Here is a 26,835-nt window from a genome sequence, read left to right as displayed (position 1 = left end):
ATACAGAGGTGTTCTGGAATTTTTCAACCATATCCCAGAATCAATTATGAAGTGAGATGGAGACCCAGGACTTTTCCTTTTTTATTTTTTTATTAATTAATTTATTTACTTTATGTCCTGATCACAGCTTCCTCTTCCTCCTCTCTTCCCAGTCCCTCCTCCTCATCTTTCCTCCCTCCCCCATCCTCCTGTCTTCTCTTTCTCCTCAGAAAAGGGGAGGCCTTCAATGGATATCAACACACCTTGGCATATCAAGTTGCAGTAGAAAAGGGGAGGCCTCCAATGGATATCAACACACCTTGGCATATCAAGTTGCAGTAGGATGAGGCACATACCAGAAAAAGATCTGAAGGCACAAAATAAATTCTGAGACAGCCCCTGGTTCTGCTGTTAAGGTCCCATATGAAGACTGAGCTGTTACGTATGTGCAGAAGGCCTGGGACTGTACCATGCATCCTCTTGGCAGTTCAATCTCTGTGGGCCCCTTTGGGCCTAGGTTAGTTGATTCTGTATGTTTTCTTGTTGTGTCCTTGACCTCTCTGGCTCCTTCAATCTTCCCTGCAACTTTCATAGGATTCTTCAAACTCCACTTAATGTTTGGCTGTAGGTCTCTGTATCTGTTTCCATCAGTTGCTGGGTGAAGCGTCTCAAAGGATAGTTATGCTAGGCACCTGTCTGCAAGTATAACAGAATATAATTAATAGTATCAGGGGTGGGGTCCATCATGGCATGGGTCTCAAGCTGGGCCAGTCATTGGTGGACCAGTTCTTTGATTTCTGCTTTACCTTTACCCTTGCACATCTTGTAGGCAGGACAAAGGTTTTCTGGTTGAGTTGGTGTCCCAATCTCTCCCTGGAAGTCTTTTATTGTCAGAGAAGATAGCCATTTCAGGTTCTATGTCCCCCATTACTAGGACTAGTAGCTAGGGTCACCATCAGAGATTCCTGGGATTTTTCCATTGTCCTAGGTTTCTAGCTTATCTCAAAGATATGTCACATATAAACCAATTCCACCCCTTCCCCATCCAGTTCCTTCCATCCATCCATCCCCAATGTCTCTTCTGTTTCCCCTTCTCAGTGAGATTCAAGTGTTTCCCCTGGGGCCCTCAATGTTACTTAGTTTCTTTGGGTCTGTGGATTATAGCATGATTATCTTGTACTTTATGGCTAGTATCTTCTTATAAGTGAGAACATATACTTTTAATCTCCACTTTTAAAAGTCTGGACACTGTCTCTGGCTTTACTCTTGGGTAGCATTCACTCTACTAGGCTTCAGTTTGTCTCTCATATTGTGCCAGAGAGCTTGCTCTTTCCCAGTAGGTGGGACTGGGACAGTACAGCCAAACAATAACTAGAGAAGGAGCCAGCCCTGCCAGAGAGTCTAAGCATAGACAGCAGAGTCAAGATTGCCAACTTATGGGAAATACAAACATATTCTTTCTTGTTTCCATTAACAGGAAAAGCAAAGCAGTTATAGTAAATTCTTACAGTTCCTGAGCATATTTCCCAGGCTGAGACTTTATTCATGTTCTTCCTTGATTGCTCTTCATGATATACTGTTGAAGACAAACACTCAGCATAAAAAGTCTGCTATGAGGTATCCAGCCAGCTTGAATGAAGTCTCTTTCCCCACACTTGCACTTATTACACAATAGTGTCTGTATTTCTTTTACAACACTCAGATTTTAACTTGTGTCTCATATGACCACTTTGTCCGTGTCTTGTGGCAAAGCTGTAGGTGTCTGTCAGGGAGTAACAGTAGTTCATCTCTGGTCTGGTACTGAGAAATTGAATTGAATCATCCATTGATTTGAACACTAATTTTCAAAACAAGCAAAAGGTTATAAATTCAATGCAGGTTGAGAAAACAGAAGGATGTTGTAGGTGGAGGGCATCTGAGAAGAATTCCTGGAATAGGTGTGACTGGAGAAGGCTGCAAGTACGAATCGATGCTAAGTGTGACACTAAACCCCTTTAGGAGCCTTACTGTCATTAGAACATCTGTGAAAGAAAGGCCAGACTTCCCTTCTCCCTCTGCCCAGCACAAAAGAACAGGACTATCGCAGTGAATACAGTTGTAGCCTTCAAAACAAACATCCTACACGTAACAGCTGTGTAACCTTGGGCTAGCCATTGTACCTCTCCAAGCTGTTTCTTCACTCATAGAGGTAACATTACGCTTACTAGATTACATGATGATTAAAGGTGTCAACCTAAGAAAGCAGCTTACGAGGCCTTAAAACTGATTTAATTATTTTTTTTAAATTAAGGTGCACACTAATCATTTAATTTTGCAATTACTGTTTTTAATCCTTACAATACTGGTTCAGAAATGGAGACACAACAAGGTGCCTAGGGTAAGCCTGACGTGGAGAGATAAAAGCTAATTCAGGGTGATTGGCATATTCTATCCATGGAAGCCAATCATGCCCCTAGCAAGCACGACATATTTAGTGAAGAACCACCCAACATTTCCCCCTGAAAACTGGAAGCACAATTAGAGCTCAAAAGAATAATCACTTTGGTTCTTCGTGACTCATGATCATCAGCAAATGCTGCATTTGATCCCTCTACACCCCGTGGAGGAACCAAACTATCCAAACTTCTGATGAACACTCAGAACCCAGAGAGAGTGGAGTGGCCAACAAAGGGAGGATAGAAGGTGAAAGGAGCTGGCCCTGGAAGTAGTTCAATGCACTCCACCCCACCTAGAGGCTCCTATTAGTCAGAGCAGCCTCCAGCCCAAGGGATGGACAACAGACCTTGAGGCAGCAGCCAGAGCCTGAGCATTAATGGCCTCTTTGAAGAACTGCCTTTCATGAGTCAGCTCCTGCCTCTGACCAGAGCCCCTGCTGCAGCTGGGCCCTGCTCAGGCACACCGCCAAGAGGTGAATTTATAGAAATATAACAGTGTCCCTAGGTGCCAGAGACGATTGAAACCAAAAAAGGAAGCATATTCAGAAGCCAAAGTAAAATGAGTGGCTTTAAGTAACTCTCAAAAGAATTTATTTAGAAGACTATAGTTAAGTTTCATCTCCAACAAAGAAGGACAGAGGCCACGAGCCAGAAAATTAGACACAACAAAGCAACAACTAGCAAAAGAGTCCTGAAAATGATGACAGAGCTCAGGTCCTGCCCCCAGAATCATCTGCTAACATAGCAAGTTAAAAAAAAAAAAGTAGCTCATGAGTTGGCAGGGGCTGACCACGATGGGTTATAAACTGAAACATTGCTACACAGACTGACTCTGGGGTATGGACAGACTGCATAGTCTCTGATGTTCTTACATGGTTTCATTCCTCGACATGTGTCTTAGGGCAACACTTATAAGCAGATGCAAAGCATATGTCTACAGATGTTCCCATTGAAGGCCTAGTATGTGGTATAGGGATAGAGTGCTTGCCTGACATCCACAGCACCATGGATTCAACCTCTTGCCCTGAGATGTCATTGCAGTTTTATTTCAAGAAGACTATAATATTCACATTACCTATTTCATACAAAAAATTGCTTAAAAGCGGAACTAATTAATTCTTATTTCCTGCCACAACAATTAGATAAATTGTTAAAAATTACCTAATGATCTTAAAATGTAAATTTTCCTAATTATATGAAAATCAGGTAAAATAAAATTATTAGTCGATGCCCAAATATGGACTAACCCCTCTATATATTACATGTCATATATCATGTATCATACATTATATATTAAGTATCATACATCATATATGATCATATATGTTATATATGTTATATGTTATATCACATACACCTTCATATATATGTTATATTTATCACACACATATAGACACAGGGTTAGGGCCAAAGGAGAGACTATAAATGAAAAAATTCAAGCTACAGAACCATAATGTTTGGGTCTGAAGATTCAAGTACCATTTACTGACTGTAATTTACACTAGGTCACTTAACCTTTCTGTGCCTTGCTTTCTTTGGTAATGAAAATAGCAGTATCCCCTACACTACTGGTGCTGGAAGGATCAAGTGAGTCGATATTTGGGCTCACTCAGTCGTGTATGTATGATACAGGACTATTAGTATCATTTATCTGCACACATAAAATGACTAGAAAGATACACAATCTATTTTTTGTCATAGACTTACAGTAGTGTTTATTTTTCTTTTGATATTTTCATTTTTCTTTCAAGTACACATGTACTTTTAATAAGAACTTAAAACTGATTAATTAAAATACTTGGGAGTTGGAGTGATGTCTCAGTGGTTAAGAGTACTCTCTGTTCTTGCAGAGAACTTGGGCTTAGTTCTCAGGACCCATATGGTGGATCACAGCCATTTGTAACTCCCCAGTTTCAAGGGGTCTGATATCTCTTTCTGACCTCAACAAGCACCAGAACACATGTGATACACAAATGTACATCCAGACAAAACACTCATACACATATAATTTTTTAAAAAGTGAATCTTTTTAAAAATACTAGCATAGACTTCTTAAGGAGAAAGATAAAACAAACAAGAAGTCATCTGTGGAAACCCTTCTTTGTGCGAAGCCATGTCTGGAGAAAACTACAAGCCATGTTATCTAAATGTATGTGTCAATGTAACTAATCCTGATACAAACACTAGTATAGACCTTGCCAGAAAAATGTTTTGGGGAATGTGGCTAATATTTAAATTAGCAGACATTGTTCTATCAAAAGACTTTATCTTTTATTTTTTTAAATTTTTCCAACATAATATTTTTATTGATTATTTGGGAGTTTCATATCATGTACCTTGATCAAACTCACTGCCCAGTCCTCCCAGGTCCACCTCCTTCTAGTGATCTCCCATGACCACCAAAAAGAAAAAAAGCATCCAATTTGTGTTTCTCATGTACTCACTGGAACATGGTCAAACACCCAATGGCCAGCCCCTTAAAGAAAACTGAGTCCTTCCCCAAACTCTGCTACCCTCTTCACACAGGTATCTAGGAGCCTCCAACAGTTTGGTTTCTCTGAAGACCTCTAATTAGTACATTGTGTGAAGGAACCAGACTGAACAAGAGTGCTCTCGGAACTCTTGTCCTGTGCTGCAGCCAAGGCTCCAGGAGCATAGGGAAAGCTGTCCTCTTGCCCTCACTATTGGGGTGGCTACCATGTCAGAAAGACCAAGCAGAAGCTTGTTAGCACTGGAATATGCAAGAACACAATTTTCTAATTTTAGAAACAAAACAAAAAAATGTACCTTTCATTCCAGTGGAGAAGAGCTGGGACTCCCTCCTGAAGTGGCACACTGAGGACCTTACAACCCCCCCAAGCCCCTACCGCTCAAGGGTCATGCTGGTTTTCCATCTGAGACAGTTGCACAGACAGACAATCAGAGTGGAAGCTTCAGGAATAGTACATGAAGAGGATCCGGTGTGATCTCCCACCCAGCCCCGCCCTCCTTTCACGATGTGGAATCTGTAGGCCTGGTGCACAATCTGAGCCTGGAATCTAGAAGGGAGCAAGCATCCTTCCCTGGTTGGGTAAGACACTTAGCTTAGATCTTGGGAACTCTCAGCAAGTGACAGATCTCGCAGAATCTTAAAAACACTTTGGGCTTTGGTGAAGATATTAACTGTACATTTACAATAGCTTTCAGAATAGCATTCAGAGAGCTTCTGGGGTGAACACCTATCTTCTTCCTGAAAACCGTGAAGGCAAGCAGATGCAGTCCTCTAGGTCTTCTCTTTGTGTAGTTTGCTCCCATGTCAATGATCAAATCTTTATGTTCTTTTTTACTTTTAAATTTTAATTATTAATTTATTTTATTAATCATTCCATTCATTTACATCTCAAATGATATCCCACTTCCCAGTTACCCCTCCACAAATCCCACATTCCACATCTACCCTTTCCCCCCTCCCCTTTGCTTCTATGAGGGTGCTCACTCACCCACCCACCCTCTCCCGCCCCACCACTCTAGCCTTCCCCTATGCTGGGGTATCAAACCTACGCAGGACCAAGGACCGACCCTCCCATTGATGTCAGACAAAGCCATCCTCTGTTACATATTTATCTGGAGTCTTGGATCCCTCCCTGCACACTCCTTGGTTGACAGTTTAGTCTCTAGGAGCACTGGGTGGTCTGGCCAACCTATGTTGCTCTTCCTGTGGGGTTGCCATCCCCCTCTGCTCCTCCAGTCCTTCCACCAGCTCCCCTACAGGGTCCCTGAGCACATTCTGATAGTTGGCTCCAAGCTACCATATCTGTGCTGGTCAATTGCTAGCCAGACCTCCCAAGGAGCAGCCACACCAGGTTCCTGTCAGCAAGCACCTCTTAACCACAGCCACAGTGCAGAGCTTGATGTCTGCAAACAGGATGGATCTCCAGGAGGAACAGTCCCTGGATGGCCCTTCCTTCAGCCTCTGCTCTACTTTTTGTCCATCTTCTTCCTTCGGACAGGAACATTTTTGGTTAAAAATTTTGAGATGGGTGGATGACCCCATCCCTCGACTGGTGGCCATGCCTACCTGCTGGAGGTGGTCTCCACAGGTTCTATCTCTCCCTTCTCTGTGCATTTTGGCTGAAGTCATCCCAATTGGGTCCTGGGAGCCTCTGTTTCCCTGGTGTCTGGGATTCTCCAGTGGCTATTCGCAGTTCCTCATCTCCCTCCCCATACACAATTTTATTCGATTTCCTTACACGCTGTCTCCCATTCCCTCCAGTACCTAATACTGCTCCCTTACTTCCTTCCCCTTCTCTCTACCTCCCAGGTCCCCCTCTCCCTCCACCTCCTGTGATGATCCTGTTCCCCCCTCAAGGACAGACTGAAACATCCACACACTGGTCTTCTTTCCTCCTAAACTCCATACGGTCTGTGGGTTGAATCACGGGCATTGTTAGCTTTTGGGCTAATATCCACTTATCAGTGAATACACACAGTGTTCTTTTGTGTCTGGGTTACCTCACTCAGGATGATATTTTCTTAGTTCCATCCATTTGCTTGAAAGTTTCAAAAGTCATTGTTTTTCATTGCTGAGTAGTACACTCCATTGTGTAAATGTACTACATTTTCTGTATCTATTCTTCGTTTTAGTGACATCTGGGTTGTTTCCAGCTTCTGGCTATTATAAATAGGGCTGCTATGAACATAGTGGAGCATGTGTCCTTGATATATGTTGGAATATTTTTGGGGTATATGCTCAGTAATGGTATAGCAGGGTCTTCAGAACTATTTTCATTTTTTTTTTGAAGAACCTCCAAATTGATTTCCAAAGTGTTTTTACCAGCTTGCAGTCCCACTAGCAATGGAGGAGTGTTCCTCTTTCTCCACATCCTCAACATCTGCTGTCACCTGCATTTTTGATCTTTGCCATTCTGATTGGTGTAAGGTAGAATCTCAGGGTTGTTTTGATTTGCATTTCCCAGATGACTTAGGATGATGAATATTTCTTTAAGTGCTTTTCAGCCATTCGAGATTCCTTGGTTGAGAATTTTCTGTTTAGCTCTGTACTCCACAGTTTTTCTATTTTTTTCTTCTTTTTGGATATTTTATTTACATTTCAGATGTTATCCCCTTTTTCCATTTCCCGCCCACCCAGATACCTCCTATCATCGCCCCTCCTCCTGCTTATATGAGGATGTACCTCCACCCATCCACACACTCCCAACTCCCTGCCCTCTAATTCCCCCACACTGGGGCATCCAGCTTACACAGGACCAAGTACCTCCTCTCCCACCTATGCACGACAAGGCCTTCCTCCCCTACATATACAGCTGGAGACATGGGATCCTCCCTATGTGCTCCCAGGCTGGTGGTTTAGACCCTGGAAGCTCTGGTTGGTTGGTATTGTTGCTCTCCTCATGGGGCCCCAAACCCTTTCAGCCTCTTCAGTCTTCTCTCTCACTCCTCCATTGGGAACCCCATGATCAGTTCAATGGTTAGCTGTGAGCATCTGCCTCTGTTTATGTCAGGCTCTGGCAGACCTTTAAGGAGACAGCTATATCAGGCTCCTGTCAGCATGCACTTCCTGACATCCACATCAGTGTCACTTTGTCTCCATATTTGCCTCTGTGAGTATTTTGTTACTCCTTCTAAGAAGGACCGAAGCACCCATACTTTGGTCTTCCTTCTTCATGAGCTTCAGGTGGTCTCTGAGTTGTATCTTGGGTATTGTGAGATTTTGGGCTAATATCCACTTGTCAGTGAGTGTGCACCATGTGTGATTGGGTTACCTCACTCAGGATATTTTCTAGTACCATCCATTTGCCTAAGGATATCATGAAGTCATTGTTTTTAATAGCTGAGTAATACTCCTTTGTGTAAATGTACCACATTTTCTGTATCCATTCCTCTGTTGAAGGACAGCTGGGTTCTTCCTAGCTTCTGGGTATTATAAATAAGGCTGCTATGAACAGAATGGAGCATATGCCCTTGCTATATGTTGGAGCATATTCTGGGTATATGCCCAGGAGTGGTGTAGCTGAGTCCTCAGGTAAAGCTATGTCCAATTTTCTGAGGAACCACCAGCCTGATTTCCAGAGTAGATGTACCAGCTTGCAATTCCACCAACAATGGAGGAGTGTTCCTCTTTCTCCACATCCTCACCAGTATCTGCTGCAACCTGAGATTTGATCTTAGCCATTCTGACTGGTGTGAGATGGAATCTCAGGGTTGTTTTGATTTACATTTCCCTGATGACTAAGACATTGAACATTTCTTTAGGTGCTTCTTGGCCATTCGAGTTTCCTCAGTTGAGAATTCTTTGTTTAGCTCTGTACCCCATTTTTTATAGGATTATTTGTTTGTCTGGAGTCTGATTTCTTGAGTTCTTTGTATATATTGGATATTAGCCCTCTATCAGATGTAGGATTGGTAAAGATCTTTTCCCAATCTGTTGGTTGCCATTTTATCCTATTGACAGTGTCCTTTGCCTTATAGAAGCTTTGCAATTTTATGAGGTCCCATTTGTCAATTCTTGATCTAAGAGCATAAGCCATTGGTGTTCTGTTCAGGAAATTTTCTCCTGTGCCCAAGTATTCCAGGTTCTTCCCTGTCTTCTCTTCTATTAGTTTCAGTGTATCTGGTTTTATGTGAAGGTCCTTTATCCACTGGGACTTGAGCTTTGTACAAGGAGATAAGAATGGATTGATTTGCATTCTTCTACATGCTGACCTCCAGTTGAACCAGCACCATTTGTTGAAAATGCTGTCTTTTTTCCACTGGATGGTGTTAGCTCTTTTGTCAAAGATCGAGTGACCATAGGTGTGTGAGTTTATTTCTGGGTCCTCAATTCTATTCCATTGATCTTCCTGCCTGTCTCTGTGACAAAACCATTCAGTTTTTATCACTATTGCTCTGTAGTACAGGTTGAGGTCAGGGATGGTAATCCCCCCAGAAGTTCTTTTATTGTTGAGAATAATTCTCAATATCCGAGTTTTTGTTATTCTAAATGAATTTGCAAAATGTTCTTTCTTTCTATCTCTATGAAGAATTGAGTTGGGAGTTTTGATAGGGATTGCATTGAATCTGTAGATTGCTTTTGGCAAGATGGTCATTTTTACTATATTAATCCTGCCAATCTATGAGCATGGGAGATCTTTCCATCTTCTGAGATCTTCTTCAATTTCTTTCTTCAGAGACTTGAAGTTCTTGTCATACAGATCTTTCACTTGCTTGGTTAGATTCACACCAAGGTATTTTATATTATCTGTGACTATTGTGAAGGGTGTCACTTCCCTAATTTCTTTCTCAACCTGTTTATCCTTCAAGTAGAGGAAGGCTACTGATTTGTTTGAGTTGATTTTATAACCAGCCACTTTGCTGAAGTTGTTTATCAGGTTTAGGAGCTCTTCGGTGAATGTTTGGGGTCACTTAAGTTTACTACCATATCATCTGCAAATAGTGATATTTTGACTTCTTCCTTTCCTATTTGTATCCCTTTGACTTCCTTTTGTTGTCTAATGGCTTTGGCTAAGACTTCCAGTACTATATTGAATAGGTAGGATGAGCGTGTGCAGCCTTGTATAGTCCCCAATTTTAGTGAGACTGCTTCAATTTTCTCTCCATTTAGTTTGATTTTGGCTACTGGCTTGCTATATAGGAACAGGAGCTGGTTCTTTGAGAAAATCAACAAGATAGATAAACCCTTAGCCAGATTAACCAGAGGGCACAGAGACAGTATTCAAATTAATAAAATCAGAACTGAAAACGGAGACATAAAAACAGAAACTGAGGAACTTCAAAAAATCATCAGATCCTACTACAGAAGCCTGTACTAACAAAACTGGAAAATCTGGATGACATGGACAATTTTCAAGACAGATATCAGGTACCAAAGTTAAATCATGAGCAGATAAACCATCTAAACAGTTCCATACATCTAAAGAAATAGCGACAGTCATTAAAAGTCTCCAAACCAAAAAAAAGCCCAGGACCAGATGGTTTTAGTGCAATATTCTATCAGACCTTCAAGGAAGACCAATACTTGAAGTATTGAATACTTGAATACTTTGAATACCAATACTCTTCAAACTATTCCACAAAATAGAAACAGAAGAAACACTACCCAATTAATTCTATGAAGTCACAATTACACTCATACCTAAACCACACAAAGACAGAACAAAGAAAGAAAACTTCAGACCAATCTCCCTTATGAACATCGATGCAAAAATATTCAATAAAATTCTCACAAACTGAATCCAAGAGCAAATCGAAACAATCATCCATCATGATCAAGTAGGCTTTATCCCAGGAATGCAAAGATGGTTCATTATACAAAAATCCATCTATGTAATCTACTATATAAACAAACTCAAAGAAAGAAACCACATGATCATCTCACTAGATGCTGAGAAAGCATTTGACAAAATTCAACATCCCTTCATGGTAAAAATCTTGGTAAGATCAGGAATTCAAGGCCCATACCTAAACATTGTACTTCACTTTTTCATAGGGTTATTTGGTTCTCTGGAGTCTAACTTTTTGAATTCTTTATATATTTTGGATATTAGACTTCTATTGGATGTATAGTTGGTAAACATCTTTTCCCAATCTGTGGGTTGCTGTTTTCGTCCTATTGACAATGCCCTATTTGTTCTTTGCTTTACAGAAGCTTTTCAATTTTATTAGGTTATATTTGTGGATTGTTGATCTTAAATCATGAGCCACTGGTGTTATGTTTAGGAAGTTTCCCCCTGTGTGCAAGTATTCAAGGCTCTTCCTCAATTTCTCTTCTATTAGATTCCGTGTATCTCATTTTACGTGGAGGTCTTTGATCCACTTGGACTTGAGCTTTGTACAAAGAGATAAGAATGGATCAATTTGCATTCTTCTATATGCAGACCACCATTTCTTGAAAATGCTATCTTTTATCCACGAGATGGTTTTATCTTCTTTGTCAAAGATCAAGTGACCATAAGTGTGTGGGTTCATTTCTGGGTCTTCAATTCTGTTCCATTGATCTTCCTGCCTGTCTCTGTACCAATACCATGCAGGTTTTACAACTATTGCTCTGTAGTATAGCTTGCTGTCAGGGATGGTGATTTCCCCCAGAAGTTCTTTTATTGTTGAAAATAGTTTTCGCTATCTTGAGTTTTTTATTATTCCAAATGAATTTGAGAATTGCTCTTTTTTAACTCTATGAAGAATTGAGTTGGAATTTTTATGGGGATTGCATTCAACCTGTAGATTGCATTTGGCAAGATAGCCATTTTTACTATATTACTCCTGCCAATCTATGAGCACGGGAGATCTTTTTATCTTCTGATGTCTTCTTGATTTCTTTCTTCAGAGACTTGATGTTCTTGTCATACAAATCATTCACTTGCTTGGTTAACAAAGAGAACTATTCAAAGAATCAACAAAACTAGGAGCTGGTTCTTTGAGAAAATCAACAAGATAGACAAACCCTTAGCCAAACTAAGCAGAGGGCACAGAGATAGCATCCAAATAAGCAAATTTAGAAATCAAAAGGGAGACAACAACAGAAACTGAGGAAACTCAAAAAATAATTAAATCCTACTACAAAAGTCTATATTCAACAAAATTGGAAAATCTAAATGAAATGGATGATTTTCTAGACAGATACTAGGTACCAAAGTTAAATCAGGATTAGATAAGCCATCTAAACAATCCCATAACCCCCAAGGAAATAAAAGCAGTCATTAGAAGTCTCCTGTTGTGGGAGATACTTAAATTTCCAACCCAAATAGGACCAGTCAATGAAAACACAACTCAGTAATTATGAATATATTCTGTAAACCTAGATTGGGCAGATACCCCTACACTACTCTGTTCCCAAGCTATGAGACCCTTATTACTTGAGGATTTTCCAGACCCTGCATTTGTCCTTCGACCTCCTGCTTTTCAGTCGTCCTCTCCTCTTCTCTCCCCAGTCGTTGTTGTCTTCGTTGTCTCCATCATCTTCCTCTTCCATTGTCTTCCTCCAGTAGTCCTCCTCCCTGCTTTCTTCTCTCCCCAGACTTTATTTCTCCACCTCCCCTTCCTCTGCCCAATCACTGACTCCAGCCTTTATTTTACCAATTAAGATGGGCAGAAGGTTCACTAGAAATCACCTGTATAATGACTTACACCTCCTATGCAAACCTTCACAGGAAAGGGGAATTAGTATCAAAATACAAGGCTGGGGCTATCCTCAACAGTCTCCCAATCAAAAAAGTTCAGGGCCAGATGGTTTTAGTGCAGAGCTCTATTGAAACATCAAAGAAGACCTAATAACAATATTTCTCAAACTATTCCATAAAATAGAAACAGAAAGAATACTACCCAATTCTTCCTACAAAGCTACTGTTATACTGAATACCTAAACCACCAAAAGACCCAACAAAGAACGAGAACTTCAGAACACATTGATACCTAAACCATAAAAAGACCCAACAAAGAAAGGAAATGTCAGACCAATTTCCTTTATGAATATTGATGCAAAAATAGTCAATAAAATTCTCACAAACCAAATTCAAGAACACATCAAAACAGTCATTCACCATGACCAAGTGGGCTTCATCCCAGGAATGCAGGGATAGTCTGTTTAGAAATCCATTAATGCAATCCACTATATAAACAAACTCAAAGAAAAAAAATCACATGATCATCTTATTAGACATTGAGAAAACCTTTGACAAAATATAACACCCATTCATGTTAAAAGTATTGGAGAGATAAGGAAATTAAGGTTCATACCTAAATATAATAAAAGCAATATACACCAAACCAATACCCAACATCAAACTAAATGGAGAGAAACCCAAAGCAACCCTATTAAAATCAGGGACAAGACAAGGCTCCCCACTCTCTCCCTACCTATTCAATATAGTATAGCCAACACAATTAGAAAACAAAAAGAGATCAAAGGGATACTGTAGTGAGAAATTTTCCCTGCAAGTTGGGAGGAGCTAAGGTGGGAGGAGTAAGGAGGGGAAGAGGAGGAGTAAGGTGAGGAAGAAGAAGGAAGGTGAGGAGCTAGAGGGAGCTGAAGATGTAGAGCCATGGAGGATCAAGCTCAGGTCCAGGACAGTCCAGGGCAACAACTTATATCTAGGCTAGATAATTGGAAAACATCTATATTTATGTGGACATCTTGATGACTGAGCATTACCAAATATATAAAGCCTTTGGATAATCTTTAAACATTAGAGTCTCATTTATACTGGGTACCTCGTGGATGTCGAGATGGTCTGGGCTCAGTCCAGCCTTGTGGAGACAGCGTGGAAGATTGTCAGAGCCATCTCCCACGCTGGCATCTCATGGGTGCCAGGGCCAGTGTTTCTAGCTGGCCGTTTCTAGCTGTGGTGCTTGCATGGTCTCTGGCCACTTCCAGATGTGGAGTGCTTGGCTTCAGGCCGTGGCGCATGGCGGCTTGAGCTAAGCAGAGCTGCTGTCACATAGATAGTTGGCCAGTCCAGCAGCCTTCATTAAATATCAAATGCAACAGGATACAAATTGGGAAGGAGGAAGTCAGATATCACTATTTGCAAATGATATGATAGTATACGTACATGACCCCAAAAATTCTACCAGAGAGCTCCTACAGCTGATAACTTCAGCAAAGTGGCTGGATATAAAATGAGCTCAAACAAATCAGTAGCCTTCCTCTACTCAAAGGATAAATGGGCAGAGAAAAAATAGGAAAACAACACCTTTCACAATAGTCACAAATCTCATATTCTGACTGTACATTTGTGGTCAACTGTTGAGAATTTTCATCTAGGGTGACTTCAGAGAACTTCTGACCCTACTTTGCTACTTGACATGTTGAAACCACAATGTATCTACAGATGACACTATCTTCCATACATAGTAATAATCCAACCATGTTATACTTTAAACCTGGTTCATGATCACAGGAGCCTCTCTCTGTTTAACCACACTAAATCTTCTTGTTTAAGGATCATGAGTTCAAGTCTGAATTGTCAATGTTCCTTTATCACCTTTGACCTTGTATTTGTTACTGACATTATAAGACTACTATTCATTGAAAGCCTACTGTTAACAGTCACCAAAGGGAAAAAGAAACTTTTTAAGATTCATTATTTCATGTAGTGTATATACTACCCTGAAAGAAAAGTATACAAGCTCCGTTCTTACACAAAGACCAAGACTCAGAATTGTTAGTATTCATTCCAAGTCTCATAGACCTTTATTGGAGAATCCTAAAGTCAGGTGGCATAGTGTGTGTGTGTGTGTACATGTTTGTGTGGGTACACATGTGTTCATCTAAGCATATGTGTATCTGTGCTCATGTGGATGTGGAGGCAGGATAAACATTGAATCTCTATATATTACTTTTTGGGACAAGGTCTCTCACTGAGCCTGAAACCCACCAAGTCAGCTATACTGGCTTGCTAGTGAACTTGAGGCATCTACATGTCTCTGAAACTCCAGTGTTAGGATTATGGACACTACTGCATCTGGTTTTTATGTGGGTGCTGTGGATCTGAACTCAGGTCCTTATGCTCTTGACACAAGTACTCTACTGACTGGACCACCTTCTCAGTGCCTCAGTTTCTAGTTTAATAACAATAAAAGGTCATTTCTGACTAAAGATACACTGAGAAGAAAAAGATTTAGAAGAAAGTAGGAAGGTATTATGTTCTTGGCTAGTGACATGCAAGGACGAGGTTAAAAATCTACCGTTGTATGAGATAATACATGATAGCTCGGCATTCCACATCTCTGCATTGGACAGCTGCCTCAACTTTTTCCCTTTCATGATCCAAATCCAGCTCTTCATGAGATCTCTCATTTAGGTCCTTGATCACACACTGTCCTGGGGCTGTGGAAGAGGCTTACATGTAGACAAGTACCCTTTAGCAACATAACCCACTCTAATCACAAGCCACCATCAAGGTAAATGCCAATAGAAGCTAATGGAGCCAAATTCACAGTTCTGGTTCCACCTCTTACCCCAAACAACAGAGTGACTTTGGAAATGACATTTTTCTTCATTGAAACTTAAGTCCTTCTTTTGAAACCTAGGGATAGTAAGAACCTCCCAGTATATGAGAACACTTTGGGATCTGAGAAGTGAGGTGTCGGTGTATTAAAGTTATACTAATACAGTGGTCACTACAGTCTGCACATTGAACAGCTCCTGAGCCTCACAATGAGCCCCAGTTCGATTGTCAGTGAATGAACTTGAACATAATAGATAAACAGGGTCTCTTCCAGACCCCAGCAGATGGATATACTTCCTTTGTTGTGTCTTCTAATACCAATGGTCTGGACATCCATTTCAACCAGAATTTTATCTCTAAAGTGCAGGCTTGGTTGGACTACTTGGTTTCAGTGACTGTTCCTAGAGCCCAGCATTGGCATCATCCAGTCTTCTAGGCCTTGGCTGGAACCAGCTTCCTTCAGTCCCAGATCCATCAGTCAGGCTCATGCTTCGTTGTGTAGGATCAAATGACTGTTGTCTTGGATACTGCTGTCATTTCCATAGCATATATTTGAAAACCTCATGACACACTCAGGTATCATGTTTCCATAAACAGCACTTGTTGGCAGGCACATGATCTTTGGCCCCTTTGGTATACTTGGAAAGTCCTCCAAGCATGTGAAACTTCCATGTTAGCAATTACAGGCCCAAAGCACTCAGATGGGAGGACCAGGCACCCAAATAACCAAACACAATCTCCACAAGTCCCAATCTGCTGCTCATGAGCCAAGATCATTGTAAGTTGTGTCTAGTTATGGAGACACAAAAGTTGTATACATTAAATAATATTTCTTTCTCTTTAATAGTTAATTTCACTTTAGATTAATTTGCAAATAATGACACCTATCATTAACTAGATTTTTGTTATTCTGAAATTCTGCTATTGTACAAATTACTTATTAGTTGCTAAAGTACAGAATGTATGAGTTATGTGACTATTAATCACATGTATATTCTTCATTTTTGTAATCAAAAGGCAGAAATTTAATTACTCTAGATGTATATAATTTCACTATAATATATATATATATATATATATATATATATATATATATATATATATTTAACTTGACGTAAACTGGAATCAACTGGGGAAAAGGAACTAAAAAGGAATTAAGGTCCATCACACTGGCCTGTAGGCAAGTCTGTGGAGCATTTTCTTGATTAACAATTGATATGGGAGGATCCTGCCCACTGTGGGCAAAGCCACTTTGGGCAAGTGGTCTTAGCTTGTATAAGAAAAGAGACTGAGCAAGCCACGAGAGAAAGATAATAGACAATGTTGTTCACTCATGGTCTTTCATTCAGTTCCAGCCCCCAGGTTCGAGCCTTGAACTTCTATCCTGACTTCCCTCCATGATGGACTATAATTTGTACTCTGACATAAACTCTTTTTACCCCAATTTGCATCCAAGCAAATCACACTTAGAATATACTTTTTAAAAGATGAATTCTAGAGTTCAAACTCCCCAAGTTTGCATGGCAAAATCTTTACTGGCTACAGTATTTGCACAGCCCCTTGATGTATATTATTACCTGACCATAACTAGCTGGTATAAGCAAAGAGTGTGTCATTTACAGATAAGGAAATTGAGGTTTATTAAAACAGGTAGCCAGTCCCATGTTGAAACTGTCTCTGCCCCTGAGGATAAGAACAATGTCTGTGTGTTTCTCATCTTACCAGTACCAGCCTTGTAAATGTGATCTACAAAAAATAAATCTGTAAGTTTAGAAAATGCCTAGTGGCCTTGAGAATGGCCTCAAAAGTTCTACAAAAAGACATAAATCTAGGAGGGATACAAGTTGGGAAACGGAGGGGCTAGCATACCCTCGATGCTTCTTTGTATCACAGACAGCTGTGATCGGCTATTACCTTTAATCCTGGATACTTCTGTGGGAGAGACAAGTGTTTGGTTAATGGAGGAGGAAATAGGCAAATGCTGACCAATCCTACTAGAGAACAACACCATCGGGTTTATAAAATTCAAACCAGCACAAATCCAGTCCATCCTGATGCAGATCTGCCTTGGAGATTCTCCATAGCTTGGCCCTGGGATGTACTTTTGGTTGCAGTTACAGAATTGTTCAGCTGTAACCCCATGAACACAGGGATAGGGCCAGTAGCTCTAGTGCAGTGGAAACCTGGAGACCAGCATGGTTTGAGTGGCACTTAGTCTCCATATATCAGTAACACTTCCCTGAAAACTGGACCAGGCTTCCATTTCAAGTTGTCACATTTACTTCAGACTGTATCTGTTCTCCAAAGGTAGGTGTACTCTGGAAAGAAACTTAGAGACAATTAATGGTAGTGATGGCACGGTGAAACAAAAGCTGTAAATATGCACCAGCAGGTGTGCTGTGAGCAAGCTACCAAGCATAGGAGCAATCTCATGTGATTGAGACAATCTGGAAACGCACTACAGAGGAGGTGGTGATATTTGTTGAGCAAGGTCTCTGCATATAGGTAATAGAGAGGACACATTAAAACAGAAAGGCTTGCAGGAAGTCAAGAAAGCAGTTGAATGGGAAATGACAGATAGTGGGAAACATATCTGTACCTGTGTGTCACAAACTTTCTGTACCACCAAGACAATAAAGTTCTGAGAAGGACTCTGATGCAGCAGAAAAAGGAAGTCCCCCTTATCTCCAGTAGCTCCTGCTGTGAAGGAGATTAGGAATTTCTAGTTTGTTTTCTCTAAAGAGTCAGAGAGATTTAGAGTCAGAGAGATTTAGAGTCCCAGAAATGGCAGATTACAGCTTTCATGATCAAACTAAGGATGTCGAAGACTTATCCACATGTGCTGCCTGGATTATAGCTGAGAAACAACAGGGCCAGCACATCTGTCAATCAGGGATTAGATGCAGAAGGAGTGACATATCCTAAGTCACTAAACTCCTGTCATCAGAGCTATCTCAGGCATCTACTTAATCCTTCCTGGTATTTTTAGGGCTGACTCTGAGCTACTACTGGGTTTCTAGGGTGCTCTTTACAGGGTGCTTTGGAGAGATAAGGATATAATTGAAGAGAGGACAATGGAGGCCCAGACTGTTGACTATTTTATTTTGTTTTGTTTCCTTTCCAAAACCTATGTCTCCGTCCCCTTTCTCTCCCAACTTGTGTTGGCAACAAGTGTCATCAAATGTCTCTTCACGCAAGCTGCTCCTGGAAACAGCTCTCTGATCTATAGAAATGTTTTACTCTTTTCTAAAGCAAAGAGAAGAATCATGGAATGTTCTGGATTTAGACACAAAAATAAAATTTTGCTCCAAAAGAAATAGTTTATTCTTAAACATGAATGGCCACGACCCCATAGCACCAATTGGGGTGCTTCAGGTAACGTGTTCCATTGCAGAAGTTACATAAATAATTTACAGGCTCAGAACAAAAGAGAGTTACAAATCACACATACTGAACAAATGAATGGAAAGTCATGCAGGAGGGTGATAGCAAGGCAGGGAAAGCTCTGCCACACATTTCCAATGTGCTCTGATGACATTCTTATCTTCTGAGTTGGTACAAGCTACACATGTCAAGCTTAGCAATATATTCCAACTTTAATATACAAGTCAAGATGGGGTGAAGTCAGATGCAGGGGTGGAGCATAAACGGCTATTAAAGAACTGCGGATAGCCTGAGATCATTTTGGCTCTCACTGTGGTAATTTAAATCTGCAATTATGAAAATATAATCATCCAGTCTTCAAAATATCTTCAAAATGTGACCGTTTTTAGAGAAACTCTATTAACACTGTGTGCTACTTTGAGGGTACAGCATCAATGGACACCCTCTAGCCACCTCCACTTCATCATTGTAGATTCCTCAGTGAAGGTAAGGGCTGGTGAGCAGGCTTTCAGTAAGGGATGGATTTGCGGCTGCTGTCATGGTGACAGATATTCAGACCAGTCAAAAATCTTCAGAGTGAGAAGTCATCTGCCACCCAACCTGAGAGAAACCCTGGTAACTCTTCTACTAATCAGTAGTGATCTGATAGCAGATGATGCTATGTTGGAAGATACACCTAACCTAACAGATGATGTTGAGTCCACTGAATTTTGTACAATGGCCTCCAGTGTGTGTGTGGGGGGGGGGAGAAATATATAGTTGACTAGTATATTCCTCTTGTAGCCCAGAAACAGTGAGTATGAAATAGGACAGGAGAGAACCCGTAGGAAGGTAACCCATTGTGAAAGCTCCAAGTTCTCTCATACTGAACTGATGGATACTTTCACCTTCGACATTGCTGTGAAGTTTTGAGGAAATGGGCTTGTATGAGTCAGTATAAAGAAGGATTCTTTCCTTTAGCCTTTGCCTTTCATGTTCATAGGGCCAGTTGGTTCCTTCTGTCCAGTAAAGAAAGCATGCATAATTACCTTAAGCCCTTTTCTTACTAGTTGTGAAATGTTACCTTCTCAGAATAAAGTAATTTTTTTTCTCTTTGAATAAAAATTGAGACCACTCTTTGGTTGGTGGTTCAGTCTCTGGGAACCCCCAACAGTTCAGGTTAGTTGGTGTTCTCGTGGAGTCCCTATCCTCTTAGGATCCCTCAGTCCTTCCACCAACTCTTCCATGAGACAGCCTGAGCTCCAGCTGATGTTTAGCTATGCTCTCTGCATCTGTTTTCATCAGCTGTTCAGTGGAGCTTCTCAGACAACAGTTATACTAGGATCTTGTCTACAAGCATAGTGGAATATCATTCATACTGTCAGGGATTGGTTCTCGTTGGACCGAGGAAATTCCCACCACCACACACATATATGTAGTAGATGTGAAGCTTGGTCTTCATGGTTTTTCCCCACAACTGGAGTGGGGGCTGTCCCTAACTCTGTTGTTTGCCTATGGATGCTGATCTCCCTAACTGGGCTGCTTTGTCTGGCCTATGTGGGAGAGGTTGTGCCTAGTCCTGTAGTGATTTGATCTGCCAGAGTGGGGTGAAACCAAGAGGTCTCCCCCTCTCAGAGGAGAAGGGGAGCAAGGAATGGGGTATGGAGCTCTGGAGCATGGACTGGGGAGAGAGGTAGTGATATTGGGATGTAAAGTAAATAAATAAATAAATAAATAAATAAATAAATAAATAAATAAATAAAACCAGTCCAAGTGTTTATCTAGCTACAGATTTATCTTATGTTCTGTGTTTTGCTGTACCAGGAAAACCAAGTTCCTCTGCTGGATCTCTCCAATCCTGAATATACTATTTGTGTTAAAAAAAATTGAGATCGTATCTTGGGGGTGGGAGGTAGCTCAGTCTATAAAGTATTTAACTTAAAAGCACCTAAATTCAATCCCCAGAATCCAGAATAAGAAATGATGGGTGTGGTGGTGTGTACTTACAATCCCAGCACCAGGGAATTGGAGACAGGCAGACTCCTAGAGATTTCTGGCCAGCTAGCCTAGGAAAATTGTTGAGTTTCAGGTCAATGAGAGACTTTGTCTAAGAAAAAGAAAGTGGAGTGTGGATGGTGTCTGAGAAATAGCATCTGAGGTTTAACTCTAGCTTCCATACCTGTGTGCATACACACACAGATACACAGTGGCACATACTGAGATCTTTTAGGAACTCATAAACTAGGTATGAAGAGTAATTCCAAAACGAGAACTTAGAACATGTGTAAGTAACAACAGCAGTATCAGAAGAATAAAAAACACTCTGAATAGAGTAATCTTCAATAAAGAGATATGTTCTTGAATGCTCGAATAAAGAAACAAAGACTTCTATGACTTTGCAGGAGATGTATCATATTCCCCAGGATCTCAGGCCTGTGCAAAGTATTGCTGAACCCAGCTCATTGGAAAGGGGTCTCCTAGTCATGAGGGGAACAGACACAGCAAGAGACAGTACTAAATGTGGTAGAAAGGGCTTGTAATTAGAGGAAAGCAATCTTGGGTCAGAAGGTGAGCTGAAGAAGTAAGGAGGTGTGGCTGGGCTGGGCTGAGCCTTGGATGAATCAAGCATGCTTGTAGGGTGGAGACATCCTGTCTAAAATACATATGAGTGCCATTAAATCCTCTATAAAAGGTTCTTGTCCCTCTGACAAGTACTCCACACACTGCTTAACAGAAACTTGTCCCATCCTGTCTGAGCATTAGGTAAGTTCCCTCCTGAAGACTTTCTTGCTTATTCTCAGTGTCTTAGCAAGCTGAGCTCATGAATCCAGGGCTGCCAGATCTGAGTTGTCAGGTCTCAGTGCTTCATGGGAGGTAGGAAGGGCCCCCAGAGCGCCTCAGGCAGGCTAAAACCAGAGCACTTGGGAAATGCTGCTCTTCTGAAGCAACACAGCTTTCTCCTCTCAATGAGTCGATCCTGCAGTTCTTCTCATTAGATGACACAGACAGCAGCAATGGAGCCACTCACTACTCACGCACCTTGTTGGATCAGCATAATTTTTTCCTTCCTAAGGTTCTAGAAGGTTTGCTTCTGCCAACCCAGATAATAAGCTCAAGTGGCCTTATGGAGGAAGGGGCGATGCACTTCCTTCCTTCCTTCCTTCCTTCCTTCCTTCCTTCCTTCCTTCCTTCCTCCCTCCCTCCCTCCCTCCCTCCCTCCCTTCCTTCCTTCCTTCCTTCCTTCCTTCCTTCCTTCCTTTCCTATATATAGGAATGTGTGTGTGTGTGTGTATGTGTGTGTGTGTGTTGATATATAGGCAAAATGAATTTATAGACTTATTCTAAGAATCTGAAACATCACTAAAAGGACTTTTTTTTCTTTTCATTATGTATAGGTCAGTGACTAAAGACTGTCAAGTATTTTTTTAAAACATGGAAGAAGTATTTGAGGTTATATGACTCAAAGCACACAGGGGAAAGTGTTATTGACTCCTGGATCAGTAGAAAAGTTGTTCCTGCACAGTTCACATGGGGTCTAGACTTTCTCAATCCTCTGACCACACTGACTTGCTTTTTTGTGAACCATGCTCCTTCCTTCCCTCACTCCTTGTTTCTCTACCCATACCATCCTCTCCCCACAATCTTTCTCTTCTTTTCCAAGGTCCTTTCCTTGGTTTTCTAGATGCTACAAGCTTCCATCTTTCTTTGTCCTTGAACCTTATCACCTTTGGCACCTCTCTTCTTTCTGGTCTCTCTAAGTTTTCTATTTAACACATATATGTCTCTTGCCCATTCAGTCACTCCCATCTTCCCCTTCCCCTACCTCCAAATTCCTGCATAATGAAAATGAAAGTTTTCTGTTTTGACTGGGTACCATCCATCACAGGTCACCAGTACTTTAGATGTAATGGACCACTAGTCCCTTACAAAAGCTGATCTCTCCAACAGTTCCTAGGACTGAAGGCAGAGAACATCTTGGACTCTCAGTTAAAAGGCCTCCTACTCCAGGATAGCACCCCTACCCCTATTCTCTCCAACAGGTACAGCCCAGTTTTTCCTTCCTGAAACCCTTCTCCATGAAAGTTGAGAGGGTAGGGCTGGACCCTTGGAGGGTCTAATCCTTGTGTGTACTTAATGGTTTCTGATATTCCAAGTAGGACAGTAACAACCTAGACACAGGCAAAAAAGTTGTCCACAAGTATATTCTAAAGAAATATTTGCATTTGGGTTACAAGAAAATAATGTGTGGCCTTCACAAATTTCTCTCTTCTCAGCCTTTCCTCCCACCTGTGAAAATATAGTGATAATAAGGATCATAAGCTGTTACACAGGAAACTGCTTTGTGAGCAGCACATGTCTATGGTTGTACACAAATTATATATGTGTATGTGTACATAATGATAGTGATGACGATGATACTTAATAGCTGCCACTTAGCATAAGCCAGGCATCAGCTGGGTGCTTCTTATGAATTATCTCCTAAAGCCTTTATGATACCTCTCTGAAGTAAGTGCTAGGATCAGCTCCATTCACAGCGAATAAACTGAGGCACAGACAAGCAAAGCAGGTAGGTGGTGGAGTCTGGAGTTAAATGTTGACTCAGAAACTTCCCGTGCTAAAGTACATTTTGAGGAAAAGGCTGAGAAAGGTGAAGAAATCCAAAACATAGCTGAAGACACTATGAAAGTACCAAGCCTTGGAGTACTGTGTGGAAACAGTCGGACTAACTAGTCGGTGCCCATAAACGGCCTTTTCATATTTTCCAGAATAGCTTCAAAGATGCCTCAGTTGCTGCAAAACATCCACGGGATCATTGAAGCCTTTGGGTGCTATGCCAGATCAGAGGGTGGCTGCAAAGTACTCACTCGGCAGGAGCTGAAGAGCCTCCTGGAACATGAGTTTGCCGACGTCATAGTGGTATGCTATGTGGGGGTGAAGGAAAAGACATGATAAGGACAGCCAAAGCGTGTTTACCCAAATGGGCTCTTACCTAAGGGATGTAAAGAGCAAGTAGCCAAATTCAAGCATCCTGCCTGTTAGTAAGTGTGACAGCAGGCAAGAAAAACATGTAGGGCAAAGGTCATGATAGGTGACAAATCCAGATTCTTACAGAAAGGGCAGATTCTTGCATCTGATCCTCCGCTTTAATTCATGTTAATTTCAATAAATAGTAAATAGACTCTAAGGGGACAGCTCAGGCAAGAAGAAATTCTTCAAATGGCCTAAAAGAGAAAGTAGTCACTGCTTTCTGGTGCTTTTCAAATCTGACACAGTAAACATTTCCTAGACCTGTCTAAAATGTGACCTGCTATTAGCATTCTTTAAGAGTTTTCTTTTGTCTTGCACAAAGAAGTTGCTTCGAAATATTAGGTCAATATTAGTCAAGCCAAAAATGAGATTTCAGAGCCCTATTTCTGAAAAGCTGTGGGTACCAGGGACACTGAGTGACTCACCCCAACCAGCAAGCCAGCACCAGGGCCATAGTGCACTTTTCTCCCTTCAGCTGACATCTAAAGCAGACCAGATAATGCAGTCTTAGGTGCAAACACTAGCATACTGGTCAATGCATGCTAGTGTGGGTACAGCCTGCTGTCCTGCTGGGACTCCCTATCATGGGAGCTTTCTGGAATCTCACGGGGCCAGGCTCCTGGTATGCTTTCAGTGGGGTTGGTGCCAGAGGCAAAGTGCCAAGGACAGCCAAAATTCGGAACCAGAAGCCCAGACAGTTGCATAATCACCATATGCATTCCTTCAATATGTCTTTACCTATTCGATCATCCTGAGGATCTGAAATCAGGGATATATATAACAAAAAGGGCTAACTACCCTTGAGGAAGAGATGCTACAACAAAAGACACAGTCATGAAACATTAGCATGTGATGCTATAGGCAGTGCAATGTGTCTGAGAGCTTCTATCTGCAGTGGGGTGCAGTGCAGAGGGAGCCTCGATGTTGAGTGCAATTGATCTGACCTGGTTCTTTTTGGAGGAAAAGTGCTGACTTGGCCTCATGTTTCCCCAAGAAGCCCCATGATCCTGCAACTGTGGATGAAGTACTGCGCCTGTTGGATGAAGATAACACAAAAACTATAGAGTTCAAGGAATTCCTGGTATTGGTGTTTAAAGTTGCTCGGGCCTGCTTTAAGACACTGAATGAGAGTCCTAAGGATGCTTGCCTGTCTGACAAGCCTGAAAGCTGCTATCCTGGATCTTCAAAAGAGCTGGAGCAAGGTCAAAGAGGTGGTGCTGAAGTGGCAAAAGATGGAGCAGCACAGCACTGTGAAGACAGCAGCTATGGACAGAGAGATCAGGCTTCTAGAGGACAGGACAGGGTCAGGACACATACCCAGAATCAGCACAGCTACCCTACACAGGTCAGCAGTCATGACAGGCAGGCTGAATCTCAGACACAAGAGATGATAAGCCAGGAAGCACAAGTGACAGGACAGGTGGAACAGATCCCAAGAATAGAAGACAAGAGTTGGACCAGACAGAAGAGGTCAGACAGGCAACCACATATTAGCCAACAGACAGATGAGATCACAACTGGATCCACAACTCAGACTCAGACCCAAGCAGGCACCTTTTACACACAGGGATCTATCTGTGACCAGAACAGAGGGACAAATAGCCATAGCATAGATAGGAGCCAGGCAGATCGAGCTTCTACCGAACACTACCAGACACAGGCAGGTTCTCATACTCAGATACACATCCAGCTGGTAGAACAAGGCTGGGGGCAGCAGACAGGAAGTGGCAGCATCCAGACACAGGGACCCATCTATGATCAAGGCAGAGAGACTGAGATTCGTGGCCAAAACAGGAATCAGGCAAGCCAGACTCCTAAAGAACACCATCAGGCACAGGCAGAGTCATATACTCAGAAACACACTCAGTCAACGGATCAAGGCAGGAGTCAGCAGGCAGAAAATAGCAGCGTCCAGACTCATAGGTCCACCTACAGCCAAAACAGAGGGATTGAGTTCCATGAGCAAGAAGGCAATCAGGCAGAACAGGTGGGAACAGGACACTACCAGACACAGGCAGGATCATATACCCAGACTTTGGAGCATGATGGGAGCCAGTCTGCACGTCAAGTAGTGGCTCAAGTAAAGGAACAGACCCAGATGCAGTCATGCATGGGGCAAAACTGGACACCGGTAAGGAACTGTGAGACAGGAGAACCAGTGCTAGAAGGACAAGTCCAGACTGAGACAGACACTGTTAAAGAAGGGCAGGGAGAGAGAGTACCCACAGTGGTTAGAGAGGAGTGGGTCAATGACCACACAAGAGAAATAGTGATCCGAAGCCAAGATCCAGGCAGCCTTCACTCTGGTGCTCCTTCGCCTCAGGGCCAGGATACAGCACAGATGGAGAAGAAAGGAATCACAGCCAAGGGACTATATACCTACTTGAAGACAGAGTAGTCATGACTTTTCCTGACTCCAGTGCCTAATACCAAAAGACAGCTGGAGTGAGGTTGGCATGCTATCCCATGCCATGCCCTGCTGCCCTGCCCTTCCCTGCCCTGCCCTGCCCTGCCACAGCACTTCACCGGACAGCCATGATTCTTATCATCTGTTTCTTTTTTTTCAATGATCATTTCTACAAGGTGATTTCTTGTCTAAACCCACCTCTCTTGCCTGCTACTCTCAGAAACAGGAAGACATGGAGGAGGTTATCTCATTGCACTGAATTCCCCCCAGCATTCGGGGGAGTTCAAAGTTGTTTTATCTCTGCTATCTGTCCATTGCATCAATAAAGGCTTAGCAGCTGTCCTCGGTGTGTTATTCAATAGTTTCTACTGATATGACAAACTAAGAACTCAAGAATTCTTATACTGAACTGAAGATAGCCCCATCTCTCAAGGAACACTGAGTTGAGGAAATGTATGTGACTCTCAAGTTAGAAAGAGCTGAATAGGGGAGAGAGGGTGTTTTATACTTGGCAAAGATGGGTCAGAGATGTCTTCTTCCATAAGATGCTTATTTGTAATAACCCTCAAAGGACGACTAAGATTGAAACACAGATATAATCACTGTCAGTCATTTCCTCTAATTCTAGAATGTTAAGACTCCTTTCCTATGCAAGGTCACAGAGGTCAGTGACTTGAGG

The 26,835-nt window shown here is 41.8% G+C and overlaps 1 protein-coding gene across 1 annotated transcript; it reads left to right on the top strand.

The window, feature by feature from the left end:
- The first annotated feature begins 23,500 nt into the window (after nucleotides 1-23,500).
- Nucleotides 23,501-26,147, top strand: Crnn (cornulin). The gene is made up of 2 exons (XM_028784912.1): nucleotides 23,501-23,638; nucleotides 24,744-26,147. The coding sequence occupies exons 1-2, from the start codon at nucleotides 23,501-23,503 to the stop codon at nucleotides 26,145-26,147; spliced, it is 1,542 nt and encodes a 513-aa protein (XP_028640745.1).
- The last annotated feature ends 688 nt before the right edge of the window (nucleotides 26,148-26,835 follow it).

Source organism: Grammomys surdaster, unplaced genomic scaffold (genome assembly GCF_004785775.1).
Source record: "Grammomys surdaster isolate TR1022 unplaced genomic scaffold, NIH_TR_1.0 124938, whole genome shotgun sequence".
NCBI lineage: Eukaryota > Metazoa > Chordata > Mammalia > Rodentia > Muridae > Grammomys > Grammomys surdaster.
Note: the sequence above shows the minus strand (reverse complement) of the source record. Positions and strands in the feature narration are given on the sequence as shown.

Excerpts from the sequence above, each read along its gene's own strand:
- Crnn (XM_028784912.1), top strand. The coding sequence starts at position 23,501 with ATGCCTCAGTTGCTGCAAAACATCCACGGGATCATTGAAGCCTTTGGG. Across the intron at positions 23,639-24,743 it reads AGTTTGCCGACGTCATAGTG|AAGCCCCATGATCCTGCAAC; the intron begins GTATGCTATGTG and ends TGTTTCCCCAAG.